Source organism: Bombina bombina, chromosome 2 (genome assembly GCF_027579735.1).
Source record: "Bombina bombina isolate aBomBom1 chromosome 2, aBomBom1.pri, whole genome shotgun sequence".
NCBI classification, from domain to species: Eukaryota; Metazoa; Chordata; class Amphibia; order Anura; family Bombinatoridae; genus Bombina; species Bombina bombina.
This window is the reverse complement of record NC_069500.1, coordinates 589,615,257-589,634,357: the sequence shown is the minus strand read 5'-3', so window position 1 is coordinate 589,634,357 and position 19,101 is coordinate 589,615,257. Positions and strand designations below refer to the sequence as shown.

The following is a 19,101-nucleotide window of genomic DNA, read 5'->3' as shown; positions in this document are numbered from 1 at the left end:
TGTCTTCCTGTCTTATGAAGACTAAATTAGTATCAAGGATCCACCCTGGTGCCTACACCAGAGAACTCTGGTCTAAGTATTCTTCCATCGCTGATTGAGGGAGACAGATGAAATCCCTAAAGGACTTATATCAGATGAGACGATGGCAATTCAACCTGAAACGTCAAGACAAGGGAAGCTACCGTTAGATCTGGACTCTGGCCACTGCCAAAAGGAACCCTAGATTCCTTCAAGGCTCTAGAAGCAGTATCAAGACCAAAACTACAAGATCAATGCACTGGAAGTGCTGGTCCAGAAAAAGACAACCTTAGGAGCCTGAAATGTTCCCTGAAGAGGAAAGAAGCAGTATGATATCCTTCCTCAACAGAGGTCCTACTCCTCCCGTACCAAGGGTAGAGTGAACCTTTATAGTTACCCAATGAGGAGACATGATAAGGTTGCTTAAGTACTTTAGGGCCCAAATAGGTCAGAAGTTCCCTTCCTCTCTGGAACCATGAAACAAAATAAAAAAAACGTGTTGAGCAATCTCCCAAACCTCTATCTGTGATAGGCACTGGGACAGTGACTCCAAAGGAGAACAAAACCCTGAAAGGCTTCCCTCTCTCTGTCTGAAAGACAGTATCAAGAGAAGGAAAACTGCCCTGGAAGGCTGAGGATTTGAAGCCTAGCTATAACCTCCTGAATCAAGCGTCCGAAAAGAGGGAAAGTCAGGTTAGGCGGGCCGCTGCTTGGACTTATGCCAGGACTGAGTCAGTTTCCAAAAACTCTTGGATAGCTAAGGCTTAGTGGAGATCGCTGATGCTGGGTCTTAACCGCACCAAAAATAACAAGAAAAAAATAATCTCTCAGATTCGCTTTCTCATCCAATGGTGAAAACCGCAGAATAGTGGAACCAAATTAAATCTCTCTCCATTCAAAAGGAAAGATTAGACTCAGAAGTCATATATGTCAGAGCGAATCAAGGCCTGAACAGAAAAAATCCTGATACCCTAGTTTTGGGCTAGAATCTGTGAAAGAAGGTCCGTACTCTAAAGCCTCAGAGAGAACTGCATTCTCATCAATTTACATGATGCTTCCTGGGCAGGAGTGCATGGATTAACCCTTCATTTGCACGTAGCAGTATGAGGCAAAGCGACTAGGGCCGCAGACATCACCATACGGAACTGGGCCATAACATCTGGTGGAAAATGGCCCCCTCCAGGTGGAGGATTAGCGATGCAAGGGGAAGCTGCATGTGTAGGATCGGATGACTTAATAAAACTGCGCAACTCTCATTCAAAAGGCCACCTGTACGTTCCATATCAGCCTACGAGCCCAAAACATCTCACACATATAAAGCAGCAGAAATCACATAAAGCAAATATGATTACCCCCCCCCCCCCAACTGTTCAACAATCCCCCTCAGGAGATATTAACCCTTAATTCCATAAAGATAAAGGAGTCCCACTGTGACCCTGTCTTCTGGCGTTAACTTTCTGATTAAAAAATAAAACGATCTTACCGGAATCTATTCTGTGGAACAGAAACACGGTCCTTCAAGTTTGACAGACTGTAGATCGCTTCTGGCATGGACTTGAGTGATGAAAAGCAGGCAGTGAATCTCGTCAACACTGATTGCTTAGGAGCTGTTAATATGAGTCTGGATGAATTCACAGAAAGACTCTCCCTGCATCTCCAGACTGTAACATTCATCAATGCTCTTACTGAGAGGCTGACAAGACTACTTAAAACTCCAGTCCCATTTTGAAGGGTAGATACCCTTCCTAAGAAACTACTCCAAAATCTTCTGACACTTCTCTGCCAACCTCCTGTGACAAAATATAAAGAATGAATGGGGGATGAGGGAAGTGGGGGAGGTAATTAAGCCTTTGGCTGGGGTGTCTTTGCATCCTCCTGGAGGCCAGGTTCAGTATTTCCCACAAGTAAGGAATGCAGCTGCGGAATCTCCCTGTATTAAGAAGGGGAAAAAAAAAAAAAACAGAAACTCATAGGCACACTCTGAATTCCAGCTGTGTTTGCAAGCTGGGCTTGAGGTGGAGCACATGGTTTCTTTCAAATTCCCATTATTTGAAGACTGGATTTTTCATATTTGAGTGTAAACAAACTCTGGTATTAATTAAATAAAAACTGCAGTAATCTGTGGTTCAGATGATATAATTTTCTCAAATTCTAGCTAATTAAAGACTATAAAAGCTTTCAACTGGAATAGAATCTAACACTGAATTTTACATCACAACTGCAGATAAACTTTATTTGTTCATGTTATGTTGACATTACTCACAGATTCCCGCCGCTCCATACATTCCATCAGAATACAGAAGATGTGATTAGCTTGTCTGTAGCCAAGGTTAAATGTTTTCTGGATCATTTGTAAGATTTCCTCCTTCAATTGTGGTGGAATCTCCCTGGAAAATACATGTATTGGCACAATCAATGTGCTATAAGTGGTCTTCTATGGTATTACTAACTGCTCATACATTATAACTCTTCAAAATATGCATATTTTTCTTGAAATATTTAAATAGCAGATATACAGGGAGTGCAGAATTTTTAGGCAAGTTGTATTTTTGAGGATTAATTTTATTATTGAACAACAACCATGTTCTCAATGAACCCAAAAAAACTCATTAATATCAAAGCTGAATAGTTTTGGAAGTAGTTTTTAGTTTGTTTTTAGTTATAGCTATTTTAGGGGGATATCTGTGTATGCAGGTGACTATTACTGTGCATAATTATTAGGCAACTTAACAAAAAACAAATATATACCCATTTCAATTATTTATTTTTACCAGTGAAACCAATATAACATCTCAACATTCACAAATATACATTTCTGACATTCAAAAACAAAACAAAAACAAATCAGTGACCAATATAGCCACCTTTCTTTGCAAGGACACTCAAAAGCCTGCCATCCATGGATTCTGTCAGTGTTTTGATCTGTTCACCATCAACATTGCGTGCAGCAGCAACCACAGCCTCCCAGACACTGTTCAGAGAGGTGTACTGTTTTCCCTCCTTGTAAATCTCACATTTGATGATGGACCACAGGTTCTCAATGGGGTTCAGATCAGGTGAACAAGGAGGCCATGTCATTAGATTTTCTTCTTTTATACCCTTTCTTGCCAGCCACGCTGTGGAGTACTTGGACGCATGTGATGGAGCATTGTCCTGCATGAAAATCATGTTTTTCTTGAAGGATGCAGACTTCTTCCTGTACCACTGCTTGAAGAAGATGTCTTCCAGAAACTGGCAGTAGGACTGGGAGTTGAGCTTGACTCCATCCTCAACCCGAAAAGGCCCCACAAGCTCATCTTTGATGATACCAGCCCAAACCAGTACTCCACCTCCACCTTGCTGGCGTCTGAGTCGGACTGGAGCTCTCTGCCCTTTACCAATCCAGCCACGGGCCCATCCATCTTGCCCATCAAGACTCACTCTCATTTCATCAGTCCATAAAACCTTAGAAAAATCAGTCTTGAGATATTTCTTGGCCCAGTCTTGACGTTTCAGCTTGTGTGTCTTGTTCAGTGGTGGTCGTCTTTCAGCCTTTCTTACCTTGGCCATGTCTCTAAGTATTGCACACCTTGTGCTTTTGGGCACTCCAGTGATGTTGTAGCTCTGAAATATGGCCAAACTGGTGGCAAGTGGCATCTTGGCAGCTGCACGCTTGACTTTTCTCAGTTCATGGGCAGTTATTTTGCGCCTTGGTTTTTCCACACGCTTTTTGCGACCCTGTTGACTATTTTGAATGAAACGCTTGATTGTTCGATGATCACGCTTCAGAAGCTTTGCAATTTTAAGAGTGCTGTATCCCTCTGCAAGATATCTCACTATTTTTGACTTTTCTGAGCCTGTCAAGTCCTTCTTTTGACCCATTTTGCCAAAGGAAAGGAAGTTGCCTAATAATTATGCACACCTGATATAGGGTGTTGATGTCATTAGACCACACCCCTTCTCATTACAGAGATGCACATCACCTAATATGCTTAATTGGTTAATTGGCTTTCGAGCCTATACATCTTGGAGTAAGACAACATGCATAAAGAGGATGATGTGGTCAAAATACTCATTTGCCTAATAATTCTGCACACAGTGTAAAGCGTGTAAAATATATCACTTTATTAAAAAATATACATGTTATTCTTAGTATCATACTAAAGTCAAGTACACATGTTATTCTTAGTATCAGACTAAAGTCAAGTGCACATGTTATTCTTAGTATCATACTAAAGTCAAGTACACATGTTATTCTTAGTATCATACTAAAGTCAAGTGCACATGTTATTCTTAGTATCATACTAAAGTCAAGTACACATGTTATTCTTAGTATCATACTAAGTCAAGTACACATGTTATTCTTAGTATCAGACTAAAGTCAAGTACACATGTTATTCTTAGTATCAGACTAAAGTCAAGTACACGTTATTCTTAGTATCATACTAAAGTCAAGTACACATGTTATTCTTAGTATCATACTAAAGTCAAGTACACATGTTATTCTTAGTATCATACTAAAGTCAAGTGCACATGTTATTCTTAGTATCATACTAAAGTCAAGTACACATGTTAAAATTGTTGTGCACAACTGATACTGAAGTAGCCAGAGCTTGCAGCATGGTGTCAACACCTTCCACAGCTGTATTGTTAGACAAAGATGAGCCTCTACAAGCATAGCAAATAAGCAGTTTTGATTTGGCACAGGAACTTTTTTTTAGTATAGTTGAATACTTTAAGAAATGTTGAGACACAATAGTTACCCTTTATCTGCTGTGCGCTTGTGGGTAAATGCCAGGATATCAGCAGCTCTTCCGGTTCCTTCACATACCACAACTGGAACAGGCGGAGTGCTCCTAACATACTCCCATACCATCAAGATCACATTGGGACCACCTTCAACAATCAGCCCAACTACTGGTACTCCTTGCCCCATTCCTATAAGAGAACCATGCAAGTCAACACATAGCTGCATTCATTAAAAAATTATGTTACAAAAATAAAATTAATAATGGTTGTGCAAATGTTGGATTTTTTTCCATTTAAATTATAAAACAAATATTCCCCTTGACATTTTTTCTGCTATTCTGACTATTTCTATAAATTATTTTTAATATTTGAAGATTGAAAGTTAAAATTCAAATACTGAAAGTAACATCTGAATTTTAGAGTTTAATGTTCAATTTGAATATTGTTTACAACAGACTAACATTGGAGTCTTTAAGAATAACAATTGGAAGCAGAGTTCTGTGCGTTTACAATTTTTAATATTTTTGGAAAACAAATACTGGGCAAACTTCTGACATTCAACAATTAATGCAACCAGCGTTTGTTATTTTCAATGAATGTGAGAAAATATTTGCTTATTCCTAATATTAGAGTTCATTACAATCCTTTAGAAAATGTATCTAATGTTTTTCTACAGAAAATTACCTTTAAAGTCTACACCGATTTTTGTGGACAAATCATTTACAAAGGCCCAGATAACGAGTTTTGCGTTACAGGCTATGCAGTGCTAACAATCAGTTTTGTCTCACCACTCACTTACCTGCAGCGCTGGTATTACGAGTTTTCAGAAACCCGTCGTTAAAAGACAAGAAGTGAGCATTGAGCAAAATTTTGCTCATTACCGCACTCCAATACCAGTGCTGCTTAAGTCAGCGGTAAGCTGGTCGTACGTGCTCGTGCAGGATTTCCCCATAGGAATCAACGGGGAGAGCCGGCTGAGAAAAAGTCTAACACCTCAAAAAAGCAGCGTAAAACTCACTAACGCAGCCCCATTGATTCCTATGGGGAAACAAAAGTTATGTCTACATCTAACACCCTAACATGAACCCTGAGTCTAAACACCCATAATCTTCCACTTATTAACCCCTAATCTGCTGCCCCCGACATTGCTGACACCTACATTATTCTTATTAACCCCTAATCTGCTGCCCACAACATCGCTGATACCTACATACTATTTATTAACCCCTAAACTGCCGCCCCCAATATCGCAGCAACCTACCTAAATTTATTAACCCCTAATCGGCCGCCCCAACGTCGCCGCCACTATATTAAAGTTATTAACCCCTAAACCTAAGTCTAACCCTAACACCCCCTAACTTAAATATAATTACAATAAATCTAAATAAATATTATTATCATTAACTAAATAATTCCTATTTAAAACTAAATACTTACCTATAAAATAAACCCTAAGCAAGCTACAATATAACTAATAGTTACATTGTAGCTATCTTAGGGTTTATTTTTATTTTACAGGCAAGTTTGTATTTATTTTAACTAGGTAGAATAGTTATTAAATAGTTATTAGCTATTTAATAACTACCTAGCTAAAATAAATACAAAAGTACCTGTAAAATAAAACCTAACCTAAGTTACACTAACAACTAACACTACACTATAATTAAATAAATTAACTAAATTAAATACAATTACTTAAATTAGCTAAAGTACAAAAAACCCCACTAAATTACAGAAAATAATAAACAAATTACAGATATTTAAACTAATTACACCTAATCTAATAGCCCTATTAAAATAAAAAAAAGCCCCCCTCAAAATAAAAAAAAAACCTAGCCTAAACTAAACTACCAATAGCCCTTTAAAGGGCCTTTTGCGGGACATTGCCCCAAAGTAATCAGCTCTTTTACCTGTAAAAAGAAAATACAAACAACCCCCCAACAGTAAAACACACCACCAACACAACCAACCCCCCAAATAAAATACTATCTAAAAAAATCTAAGATCCCCATTGCCCTGAAAAGGGCATTTGGATGGGCATTGCCCTTAAAAGGGCAGTTAGCTCTTTTGCAGGCCCAAAGTCCGTAACCTAAAAATAAAACCCACCCAATACACCCTTAAAAAAACCTAACACTAACCCCCTGAATATCGACTTACCGGGAGACGTCTTCATCCAAGTCGGGCCGAAGTGCTCAACGAAGCCGGGAGAAGTCTTCATCCAAGCCGGGCAAAGTGGTCCTCCAGACGGGCAGAAGTCTTCATCCAGACGGCATCTTCTATATTCATCCATCCGGCGCTGAGAGGGTCCATCTTCAAGACATCCGACGCGGAGCATCCTCTTCATCCGAAGACTAAAGCTGAAAGAAGGTACCTTTAAGTGACGTCATCCAAGATGGCGTCCCTTAGATTCTGATTGGAACAGCCAATAGAATGCGAGCTCAATCCTACTGGCTGATTGGATCAGCAAATAGGATTGAAATTGGCATCAGCCAATAGGATTTTTTCTACCTTAATTCCAATTGGCTGATAGAATTCTTTCAGCCAATCGGAATCTAAGGGACTCCAGCTTGGATGACGTCCCTTAAAGGTACCTTCATTCAGCTTTAGTCATTGGATGAAGAGGATGCTCCGCGTCGGATGTCATGAAGATGGACCCGCTCCGCGCCTGATGGATAGAAGATGCCATCTGGATGAAGACTTCTGCCCGTCTGGAGGATGACTTCTCCCGGCTTCGTTGAGGACTTAGGCCCGGCTTGGATGAAGACGTCTCCTGGTATGTCGATCTTCAGGGGGTTAGTGTTAGGTTTTTTAAGGGTATATTGGGTGGGTTTTATTTTTAGGTTAGGGACTTTGGGCCTGCTAAAGAGCTAACTGCCCTTTTAAGGGCAATGCTCATCCAAATGCCCTTTTCAGGGCAATGGGGAGCTTAGGTTTTTTTAGATAGTATTTTATTTGGGGGGTTGGTTGTGTGGGTGGTGGGTTTTACTGTTGGGGGGGTTGTTTGTATTTTTTTTACAGGTAAAAGAGCTGATTACTTTGGGGCAATGCGCCACAAAAGGCCATTTTAAGGGCTATTGGTAGTTTAGTTTAGGCTAGTTTTTTTTTTGGGGGGGGGGGAGCTTTTTTTATTTTAATGGGGCTATTAGATTAGGTGTAATTAGTTTAAATATCTGTAATTTGTTTATTATTTTCTGTAATTTAGTGGGGGGTTTTTATATACTTTAGCTAATTTAATTTAATTTAGGTAATTGTATTTAATTTAGTTAATTTATTTAATTATAGTGTAGTGTCAGGTGTTAGTGTAACTTAGGTTAGGTTTTATTTTACAGGTACTTTTGTATTTATTGTAGCTAGGTAGTTATTAAAAAGTTAATAACTATTTAATAACTATTCTACCTAGTTAAAATAAATACAAACTTGCCTGTAAAATAAAAAACCCTAAGCTAGATACAATGTAACTAATAGTTATATTGTAGCTAGCTTAGGGTTTATTTTATAGGTAAGTATTTAGTTTTAAATAGGAATTATTTAGTTAATGATAGTAATATTTATTTAGATTTATAGTAATTATATTTAAGTTAGGGGGTGTTAGGGTTAGGGTTAGACTTAGGTATAGGGGTTAATAACTTTAATATAGTGGCGGCGACGTTGGGGGCGGCAGATTAGGGGTTAATAAATGTAGGTAGGTGGCGGCGACATTGGGGGCGGCAGATTAGGGGTTAATAAATAGTATGTAGGTGTCTGCGATGTTGGGGGCAGCAGATTAGGGGTTCATAAATATAATGTAGGTGGCGGCGGTGTCCGGAGCGGCAGATTAGGGATTAAAAAAATGTATTTTAGTATTTGTGATGCGAGAGGGCCTCGGATTAGGGGTTAATAGGTAGTTTATGGGTGTTAGTGTACTTTTTAGCACTTTAGTTATGAGTTATATGCTACGGTGTTGTACCATAAAACTCATAACTACTGACTTTTAAATGCGTTAGGACTCTTGACAGGGTAGGGTGTACCGCTCATTTTTTGGCCTCCCAGGACACACTCGTAATACTGGCGTTATGGAAGTCCCATAGAAAAAAGACCTCACGAAGTTTACGTAAGTCGTTTTGCGGTAAGGTCAAAGAAGTGTGCGGTGACCCTAAACCTGCAAGACTCGTAATACCAGCGGGCATAAAAAAGCAGCGTTAGGACCTCTTAACGCTGCTTTTGTACCCTAATGCACAACTCGTAATCTAGCCAAAAGTTTTGTAAACGATTATGATCAACCCCATTAAGTATTTGTTGTAATAATGAAAAAAAGTACAATCTGTAAATATTATTTTGTCAATAGGAAAGTATGATACTTAACATGTCTATGAAATAGATTACATTTCAACAGGATTATACTATAAAGGACGTTGAGCCAAATACTTATAGTCTATAAGATTATAGAAGCCATAGGCCTATTCAACAGTATTTTGTTGAGTGCAGTTGTGTGTGTTTTTTCTCAGGTCAGTGGTATTTATTCATACATACTGGTGTGTATTTTCTGGAGCGATATGTATTCTTCCAGATTCCTCCTAAGTTTCATTTCATTACCATACTTTCCAACAGTGCCATCGTCCACCATAATAAAATGAGAGTGCATGCTGTTCAGACTTGTTAGTTTACTGAGTGGGTTGCCTAGTGTTTGGTACAGACACACAACCTGAAAAAAGGGAATGCTTGTTTCATTATTTTACTTATATATATAAAAAAGAATATATTGTTAATACTTACTGAAAAAGATATGAGTTTACTAAATAATTATTTTGAAATATAGTATGTTTTCACATGATAGATTTAAATAATTAGGTATAGATATAAATTCATGTTGGATATCGTTCGAAGACTAAGCTGATGGTAAATAAATAGTGGAAATCTTTATCCCCTTCAGGTCTTAAAAAGAGCTACATTTTCTAGTAGTGTTTTTGATTGCGCAAAAGCCCAACAATTAACTCACTACTTGTAACATGAGCATTCCCTGTACTAATTATTAAAAGGTATGCTAAAAAAACATTTAGTCACGTTAATATTCTTTGGTTAAAATAGTTAACCATTCACTTCTAATACCAGATTGTGCAATGTTGTGCAAAACATAATGCACACTGGCTACTGATTGCTCTTCACTTGTAATCTAGCCCACTATGTGAAGAGGTTCTTAGCATGGGTAATAATTTGTTTTTCAACACTTTTTCACCTTTCAGATATTATAAATAAAAAACCCTCGCTGGTATTCCAATCCATCTTGAACATTTTTGCACATTTTTGCACAGCCCATTATTTGTGGATTTATTTAATTCAATTGCATTGACAAGTTGAAAATCAATTTTTTACTGTTTCAAATGGCATTTTTGACTCTTCACACCCATTCTGATTTTATAAAAATATAATCTTCCCTGATTTAATAAAAAGTTACAAATATTGTTGCAATCAAATTTTTAAACAGTGAAAACTTAAGACTACTAAAATACAATCATCAGAATATTCATTTATTTTCTAAATAATTGTTTGCATTGTTAAAAAATGTTAATTATCTATACTGCTTCAGTTACTTTCCATATATTTTGCATCTGTGTGTAAGTGCAAACCTCTGCAAAAAAAAACTGAGACAAGTCTTATTTGTATCATTATCTACATGTTTACCAAAATGCAAGAGAATCTGAAGTTCTATCACAAATTTAATTGGACATTAAAACAGCAACACTTGAGTTGGGAAACCACAGAAAATTAAATGAAAAAACATTCAAGATGAAAATAAAGTAGATGTGTACAAAATGCTGTTGTTGGTCGTTTAACAAATAAACTGATTTTGTCTGAAATTCGTTCACTAACTAACAGCTAGATTACGGGTTGAGCGTTATGACTCAAATAGCAGCATTATGGGCCATAACGCATCATTTTCCCTAACGCAGCCATTACAAGTCTTGTCGGTATAGGTGTACCGCAAGCCTTTTAGCCTGTAACGCAACATCAGTACCGCACTCTTAAAAATTACATTTTTTCATGGGATTCCCATAGCGTTGGTATTATGAGTTTTGCGTTCTGGCTAAAAAAACGGTGTTACAGCCTAAAACGACAAGATCCGTAACGCCATCTAAAACCAGTAGTTATGAGTTTTACGCTACAAATCTGTAAAATAAAACTCAGAACTAAACTGCTACAAAGTACACTAAACACTCATAAACTACCTATTAACCCCTAAACCGAGGCCCTCCCGCATCGCAAATACTATATTAAACTTATTAACCCCTAATCTGCTCCCGACATCACCACCACTAAAATTTTTTATTAACCCCTATTCCACCGCTCCCCGACATCGTCACCACTACAATAAAGTTATTAACCCCTAAACCGCCGCCCTCCTGCATCACAAACATTATTTAAATATTATTAACCCCTAATTTGCCGTCCGCCCACATCACCCCCACTGTACTAAAGTTATTAAGCCCTACACAGCCGCCACTATAATAAACCTATTAACCCCTAAACCGCAGGCCCCCACAACGAAATATACTTAACTAAACTAGTAACCCCTAAACCTAACGCCCCCCCTAACTTTAGATTAAAATTACAATTTCCCTACCTTAAATTAAATTTAAAAATCTGTCAAATTAAAAAAACTAAGTTTAAACTAACAATTAAAGGGACAGACAACACCAGAATTTTTGTTGTTTTAAAAGATAGATAATCCCTTAATTACCAATTCCCCAGTTTTGCATAACCAACAGAGTTATAATTATACACGTTTTACCTCTGTAATTACCTTGTAGCTAAGCCTCAGCAGACTGCCCCCTTATTTCAGTTCTTTTGACAGACTTGCATTTTAGCCAATCAGAGCTGTCTCCATGGTAAATTCACGTGCATGAGCTCAATGTTATCTATATGAAACACGTGAACTAATGCCCTCTAGTGGTGAAAAACTGTCAAAATGCATTTAGATTAGAGGCGGCCTTCAAGGTCTCAGAAATTTAGCATATGAACCTCCTAGGTATAGCTTTCAACTAAGAATACCAAGAGAACAAAGCAAAGTTGGTGATAAAAGTAAATAGGAAAGTTGTTTGAAATTACATGACTTATTTGAAACATGAAAGTTTTTTTTGGACTTGACTGTCCCTTTAAACTAATATAATTATTAAACAAAAATTAAACTAACTACCAATTAAATTAAACTAAACTACACATAAAAAAAATCCTAACACTACACTACAAACGATCTAAATATAAAAAATAAAAAAGACTAAAGTATGAAAAATAACAAACGAAATTATCAAAAATGAAAAAGAATTACACCTAATCTAATAGCCCTATCAAAATAAAAAAGCCCACCCAAAAAAAACAAAAAAAACATAGCCTACAATAAACTACCAATGGCCCTTAAAAGGGCCTTTTGTAGGGCATTGCCCTAAGTTAAACAGCTCTTTTACCTGTAAAAAAAAATACAAAGACCCCCCCAACAGTAAAACCCACCACCCAACCAACCCCCCAAAATAAAAAACCTAACTAACAAAAACCTAAGCTACCAATTGCCCTGAAAATGGCATTTGGATGGGCATTGCCCTTAAAATGACATTTAGGTCTTTTACATGCCTAAACCCTAATCTAAAATAAAAACCCACCCAAAAAAAACCCTGAAGATCCACTTACAGTTTTTGAAGTCCCGCTTGAACGATCTTCATCCAGGTGGAGAGAAGTCTTCATCAAGGCAGGCTCTTCAATCTTCATCCCGGCGGCGAAGTCCTCATCCATGCGGCAAGAAGTCTTAATCCAGGCGGCCTCTTCAATCTTCATCCAGGCGGCATCTTCTATCTTGATCCCGGTGGCGCAGAGCGGGTCCATCCTGAAGACATCTAGCATGGAGCATCCTCTTCATACAGTCGCTGCCGTACACTGAATCTTCAATTCAAGGTATGTGATCCAATATTGCATCCCTTGCATTCCTATTGGCTGAAAAATTTGAACAGCGAATAGGATTTTAGCAGTTCTAATTCTATTGGATGATTCCATTTTTTTTATTTTGTGGGTTTGGGGGGTGGGGGTTTGTAATGTTAGTGGGGGGTTGTAATTTTTTTTCATAAACAGAGCTGATTTATTTGTGGCAATGCCCTACAAAAGGTCCTTTTAAGGGCCATTGGTAGTTTATTCTAGATTAGGTTTTTTTATTTTGGGATGTTTTTTTTTTAATGGGTATTAGAATAGGAATAATTTTTATTATTTTTGATTATTTTGTGTAATGTATTTTTTTAGGGAGTGTTTGTTTCTTTTTGTAGCAAAAGAGCTGTTTAACTTAGGGCAATGCCCTACAAAAGGCCCTCTAAGGGCCCTTGGTAGTTTGGGGGGGTGGGGGTTTGTATACTGTTAGGGGGTGTTTGTTTTTTGTAGCAAAAGAGCTGTTTAACTTAGGACAATGCCCTACAAAAAGCCCTTTTAAGGCCCCCCCAAAAGGCCCTTTTAAGGGCCCTTGGTAGTTTGGGGGGTGTGGGTTTGTATACTGTTAGGGGGTGTTTGTTTTTTTTTGTAGCAAAAGAGCTGTTTAACTTAAGGCAATGCCCTACAAAAGGCCCTTTTAAGGGCCCCCAAAAGGCCCTTTACCTGTAAAATAAATAATCGTAAGTTTAATTTAGATCTTTTTTAATTATGTTAAAGTTACGGGGTGTTAGGGTTATGTTAGGGTTAGGTTTAGGGGTAGGGTTAAGTTTAGGGGTAGGTGTAGGGGTTAATAGTTTAATTTAGGTTGTTGCGATGTGGGGGGCTGGCGGTTTAGGGGTTAATAGGTTTATTTAGTGGTAGTGATGTGGGAGGCCAGAGGTTTAGGGGTTAATAACTTTATTTAGTTGCGACGATGACGGGAATCGGCGGAAAAGGGGTTAATAACTTTAATATAGTTGCAGCGATATCAGAAGCAGCAGATTAGGGGTTAATACCTTTTTTTTAGATGGCAGCGATATCAGAAGTGGCAGATTAGGGGTTAATAACTGTAGGCAGGTGTCGGCGATGTCAGAGGCAGCTGATTAGGGGTGTTTAGACTTGGGGTTTATGTTAGGGTGTTTAAACGTAACTTTTTTTTCCCCATTATGGAGCTTTTCTTTCTGCGATCGCAGGTTTTCTAACGCGCTCTCCCCATTGAAGTCTATGGGGAAAGCGTGCTTGAGCATGTCAAAACAGTGCTTGTTTTTGGTGCGGTATGGAGCTTAAAAGCACCATATTGCCTGCACAAGCCGGGTTTTTTAAAACTTGTAATGGCTGCGCTATAGGGGATTAAATAATGCCCCTTTTGTTGCGTTCGTTAATTTCCCTATATCGCTCAAAACTCGTAATCTAGGCATAAATGAACTAATGAACAAATCCAAAATTCATTCATTAAATAATGTAGTTTTTCCCTTTCAATTTAATTGAGAAACTAAATAAACTAATAAACAGATAAACCTGTAGAAATCTGTGCACTGTGGATCCTCCCCACCTTTCCAACCTTATTCAAATACGCCTCCCCCACACTTCCACAATATCCTGACCTAACCGTTGCTACAAACCACTATAACAATACTCTCTCCTCTGCACTTGACACTCTCGCTCCTCCCCAACTTCGCAAAGCCCAACGTCATCAGCTCCAGCCCTGGCACTCTCAGCAAACACACCACCTACAAAAATGCTCCCGCACTGCTGAACGTGCCTGGAGGAAATCCCGCTCTGAACATGATTTCATGCACTATAAGTTCATTCTTTATTTTTACACCTCTGCCCTTCACTTAGCTAAGCAAACCTACTTCTCTTCTCTTATATTCACTCCTCCAACCCTCAAAGACTTTTCTCCATTTTCAACTCTCTCCTTTACCCACCTGCACCACCCCCCTCATCTGCATTCAGTGCTCAAGACTTGTCTGACTACTTTGTCAATAAAACACTTACCATCCAAAGAAACATCCCAACACAAGCATGGAATTTCCAAACTTTGATCCCAATCAACCCCTCTGCCACTCTCTACACCCTCCTACTAACCACTGAGAGTGAAGTGGGTTCCCTATTGTCTTCCTCACACTTCACTACCTGCCCACTTGACCCTATTCCTTCAAATCTAATACCTTCTCTGTCTCCCACCCTTACTCCAGCTCTTATTTACATATTCAACCTATCCCTTTCTACCGGTTCATTCCCTGCCTCCTTCAAACATGCAATGGTCACCCCCATCCTCAAACAACCCTCCCTTGACTGTAACTCTCCTGCAAACTATCGCCCCATATCACTGCTCCAACTAACTTCAAAAATCTTTAAAAAACTAGTTTTCGATTGCATAACCCACTTCCTGTCCTCCAACTCATTGCTCGACCCCCTGCAATCTGGCTTCCGTCCCCAACACTCAACTGAGACTGCCCTCACCAAGGTTACTAACGATCTCCTTTCTGCTAAAAACAAAGGCTACTACTCTATACTCATTTTACTTGGCTCTGTGACACTGCCCTCTCCTGGATTCACTCTTATCTCTCTAACAGATCCTTCTCCATCTCTTTTGCTGGTGACTCTTCATCTCTATTGCCTCTGTATGTTAGAGTACCTCAAGTCTCTGTTCTGGGTCCTCTACTCATCTCTATTTACACTTCTTCATTGGGTAAATTTATCAACAGCTATGACTTCAACTATTACCTCTATGCTGATGATACCCAGATCTACCTATCCACCCCTGCACTCGCTCCTTCTATCAATTCTCACATCAGTGACTGCTTATCTGGCATTTCCTCCTGGATGGCCTCTCACAACCTAAAAATAAACATGTCCAAGACCGAACTACTTTGAATCCCACCCTCTAACCCTACTCTAGTTTATAATTTTTCTATCACTGTTAGCGGCACCACTATCTCCCCATCACCCCAAGTCTGCTGCCTTGGAGTCACACTTGACTCAAATCTGCCCTTCATTCCCCACATCCAATTGCTCTCTTCATCCTGCCACAACCACCTGCGCAATATCTCCAAAATTCATCCGTTTCTTTGCGCTGAAACTACTAAACAGCTAATCCACTCCCTGGTAATTTCCTGACTTGACTACTGTAATAATCTACAAACTGGCTCCCTCTTTCCCACCTCTCTCCTGCCTCTCTCCCGCCTCTCTCCTCTTTAATCCATCCTAAATGCATCTGCCAGGCTAATCCACCTCTCGTTTCTGCTGTACCTCTCTGTGAGTCCCTTCACTGACTCCCCATTCACAGCAGAGTTAAATTCAAAATTCTCACCTTGACCTACAAAGCCCTCACCAATGCTGCCCCACCCTATCTGTCCTCACTCATTAACAAATATACTCCAGCCTGCCCCCTAAGATCCAACAATGACCTGCTCCTTGCCTCCTCTACCATCACCTCCTCTCATGCTAGACTACAGGACTTCTCTCATGGGGCAACAACCCTCTGGAACGCACTTCCTCAAGCTGTCAGACTTTCCCCTAACCTGTTCTTCTTTAAACGTTCCCTAAAGACCTTTTTTCAGGGAAGCTTATCAACCGACTCAGTAACAAATTAAGGTTACTTACCTAACAGTTGCCCTTATATATCTCCTCACTAATATCATTCTCACCTTTGCAGTCCCCACCTCCTGTTTCCCATCCACCTACCCATCTAGATTGTAAGTTCCCACAGGAATAGGGCCCTCAATTCCCCCTGTATTTGTCTGTATATTTTTGTATTTTAATATATTGCTTTTCTGTTGTACTTTTATCTTTGTACCCATGGGCAGCTCTGTGGAATCTGTTGACGCTTTATAAATAAAGAATAATAATAATAATAAACAAAAGAAAAACCTAATAAGATAATTATTGTGGTTCTCACATCTTTTCCAACGAGATCCCTTTGGTTTTCAATAACACCCCAAGGTGGGATTCCGATTGCACATATTTTCCTTAAGTGCTGGGATGCATGACCTTTCAAGGCATCACCCACATGCTTGGACACTCCTGAAAAGATAGGAACAATAAGAGATTGAGAAATAAGACAGAATATTCAATCACATTATTACGTAGTATTCTACAGCAAGTGAGAGAACTTAGTTAAAGGGTCATTATTGTTGTAAATTTACATGCATGTAATTTAAGACTAGCAACCCTGCAATTCTGTGTTTAACTCCACAGAGGGCCTGCTGAGCACTGCCGGTCCTTAGTGAAAACTGATCCAATCAGTAGCGCTAGTTACACAGCTGAATCATGCGACTGGCATTGCAGATTAAGTTAGCAGCAATTTCTGCTAGAAACCAGCAGTGCTTTACTATAGCGCTATTTACAAAATTCTGCAATGGCATTCTTTACTCTAGGCACTGCACAACGACTCAGCTCTATACTGGCAATAATGCTGATTCACACAAAAACATAAACCAAAAACAAAACAAGATGGAGAACATTGTGAAGATGATAACACATGCTGGGATAGATTTACTCAACCTTAAATCTTTTAGTAAAATGCAAATTGTATATGAGCATAAATTAATAAAATTTGAATTGTTGAAAGTAAAAAAAAAAAAAACTATGCGTAACATATAGAGCATAAGTTAAATTAAGGTTTGAAAATAATGGTTAAACTCCTAGGGGAAGTTCTGTATTGTACTTTTAGTCACCAGCAAGCGCTACCCAGGTTCTGAACCAAAAATGGGCCACCTCCTAAGCTTATACATTCTTCCTTTTAAAATAAAGATACCAAGAGAATGAAGAAAAATTAAGTAAATTGGAAAGTTTCTCAAAACTGCATGCTCTATCTGAATCATGAAAGAAAAAAATTGGATTTCATATCCCTCTAATCAGAGATCTGAGGTCACGCTAACCCGATGCGAGTTAAATTCAATTGTGCTCAAGTTTACTTTCGACTTGTAATTAAGCGTGCTACTTCCAACGCACACAAACAGCCATGATAGATCCAATATCGCTTGCGTGCAACTGTTAGAACACCACTCAAAATCTGTCCCTAAATATGTGCTAGATAGAAAATGCATTCAAAGTAATGATTAGCCTATATTATGGAGGCATATTTTTTTAAATGATATTAGTTGTGTAAATATATATAAAAAAAAAATGTAAAGTCTCCATAAAGCAGTTGGAGCTGCAATATTGTAACCTAGGTTTCCTTCTCAGCTGAGGCCAATATATGTGAAGCCAATGAATGTGTGGAATGTAGCAGTGTTAATTATATAGTCTGCACTCCAACTTTTAACAGGAATAGGATAATCCTGGAAAATGTTGAAGATTTTCAGAAATAAAGGGTAAAAATATATAATGAAAGTATAATGCAAAGTTTTTTTACTACATATAATTAAACATTTTATATTTCAATTTCAAAGTGTTAATGTCCCTTTAAAGGGATAATAAACTCACAGTACACATGAGCATAGAATTGTGAAAGAAATGTATTTAAATCATTTAACACTAATATTGGTAACATAAAATGAGAGGATTTGCAAATTAAGGGCAGCTAACGGATACACCACTTGAAAAGCTTGAATGAATTCATGTTTCTGGTCTCCTTTGCTTTGGCCAATAAGGTAAGGAAGAAGATTTCTCTTTTGCAAGAGAAAAGAAATGTACTATGCGCTACTAGATGTAGATGAATTAGTAACAAGGACGACAAATTCAGCAAATATAATGTGCGTGTGCAAGACAAAAAAATGGCAAACAATATATATGCAACAATGTGAATAGAAAAAGAGGGTAAAATTAATTCAAAGTTCTTGTGCAATAGGTAATAAATGCAATAGCAAAAAAATGCATGTGAATATGGTGTATTTATAAACACCTGGGATAAATTAGTGTCAAAGAAGTGTATAAAATATTGAGAGATATTATCAAATATCTAGAACAAGGAGTAAGGTGCAAATGTGACCCAAGCACTTTGAATTAATTTTACCCTCTTTTTCAATTCACATTGTTGCATAGATATTCTTTGCCCTTTTTTTGTCTTACACTTGCACACGCACATTATATTTGCTGATTTGTCATCCTTGTTACTAATTCAGCTACATCTAGTAGCGCATAGTACATTTTTTTTCTCTTGCAAAAGAGAAATCTTCCTTACCCATTGTCTATGGGGATATAGGGATCCCCTTTTTTGCACTGTGCTTTTAGTAACTTTTCTATAGCACAAATATCCTTTCACACACTTTTTCTGTTTAATAAGAGACAGATGCAAGTCTAAAAACTGTGTAAACTACTGCAGACTCGGGTGAATTTCAACCTTTTCAGAGGTATTTTAAAGGCAACTAATCGGTGTATATGGTAATGTTGTTTTACTTTCCTTAAATAAAAATGTAACATGAAAATAGCATTTAGTTTATTGTCCTTTTAACCCCTTAATGACCGAGGACGTACACCATACGTCCT

The 19,101-nt window shown here is 38.3% G+C and overlaps 1 protein-coding gene across 1 annotated transcript in view; it reads right to left on the bottom strand.

Annotated features, from left to right (window-relative positions):
• The window catches only part of TRPM6 (transient receptor potential cation channel subfamily M member 6), a 327,340-nt gene that overhangs the window by 282,877 nt on the left and 25,362 nt on the right, over positions 1 to 19,101 (bottom strand). The window contains exons 6-9 of the mRNA XM_053699972.1: positions 16,571 to 16,695; positions 9,256 to 9,427; positions 4,761 to 4,935; positions 2,282 to 2,405 (exon numbers count right to left, since the gene is read on the bottom strand). Of these exons, the coding sequence (XP_053555947.1) occupies positions 2,282 to 2,405; positions 4,761 to 4,935; positions 9,256 to 9,427; positions 16,571 to 16,695 (596 nt within the window). The remainder of the gene's footprint in view (positions 1 to 2,281; positions 2,406 to 4,760; positions 4,936 to 9,255; positions 9,428 to 16,570; positions 16,696 to 19,101) is intronic.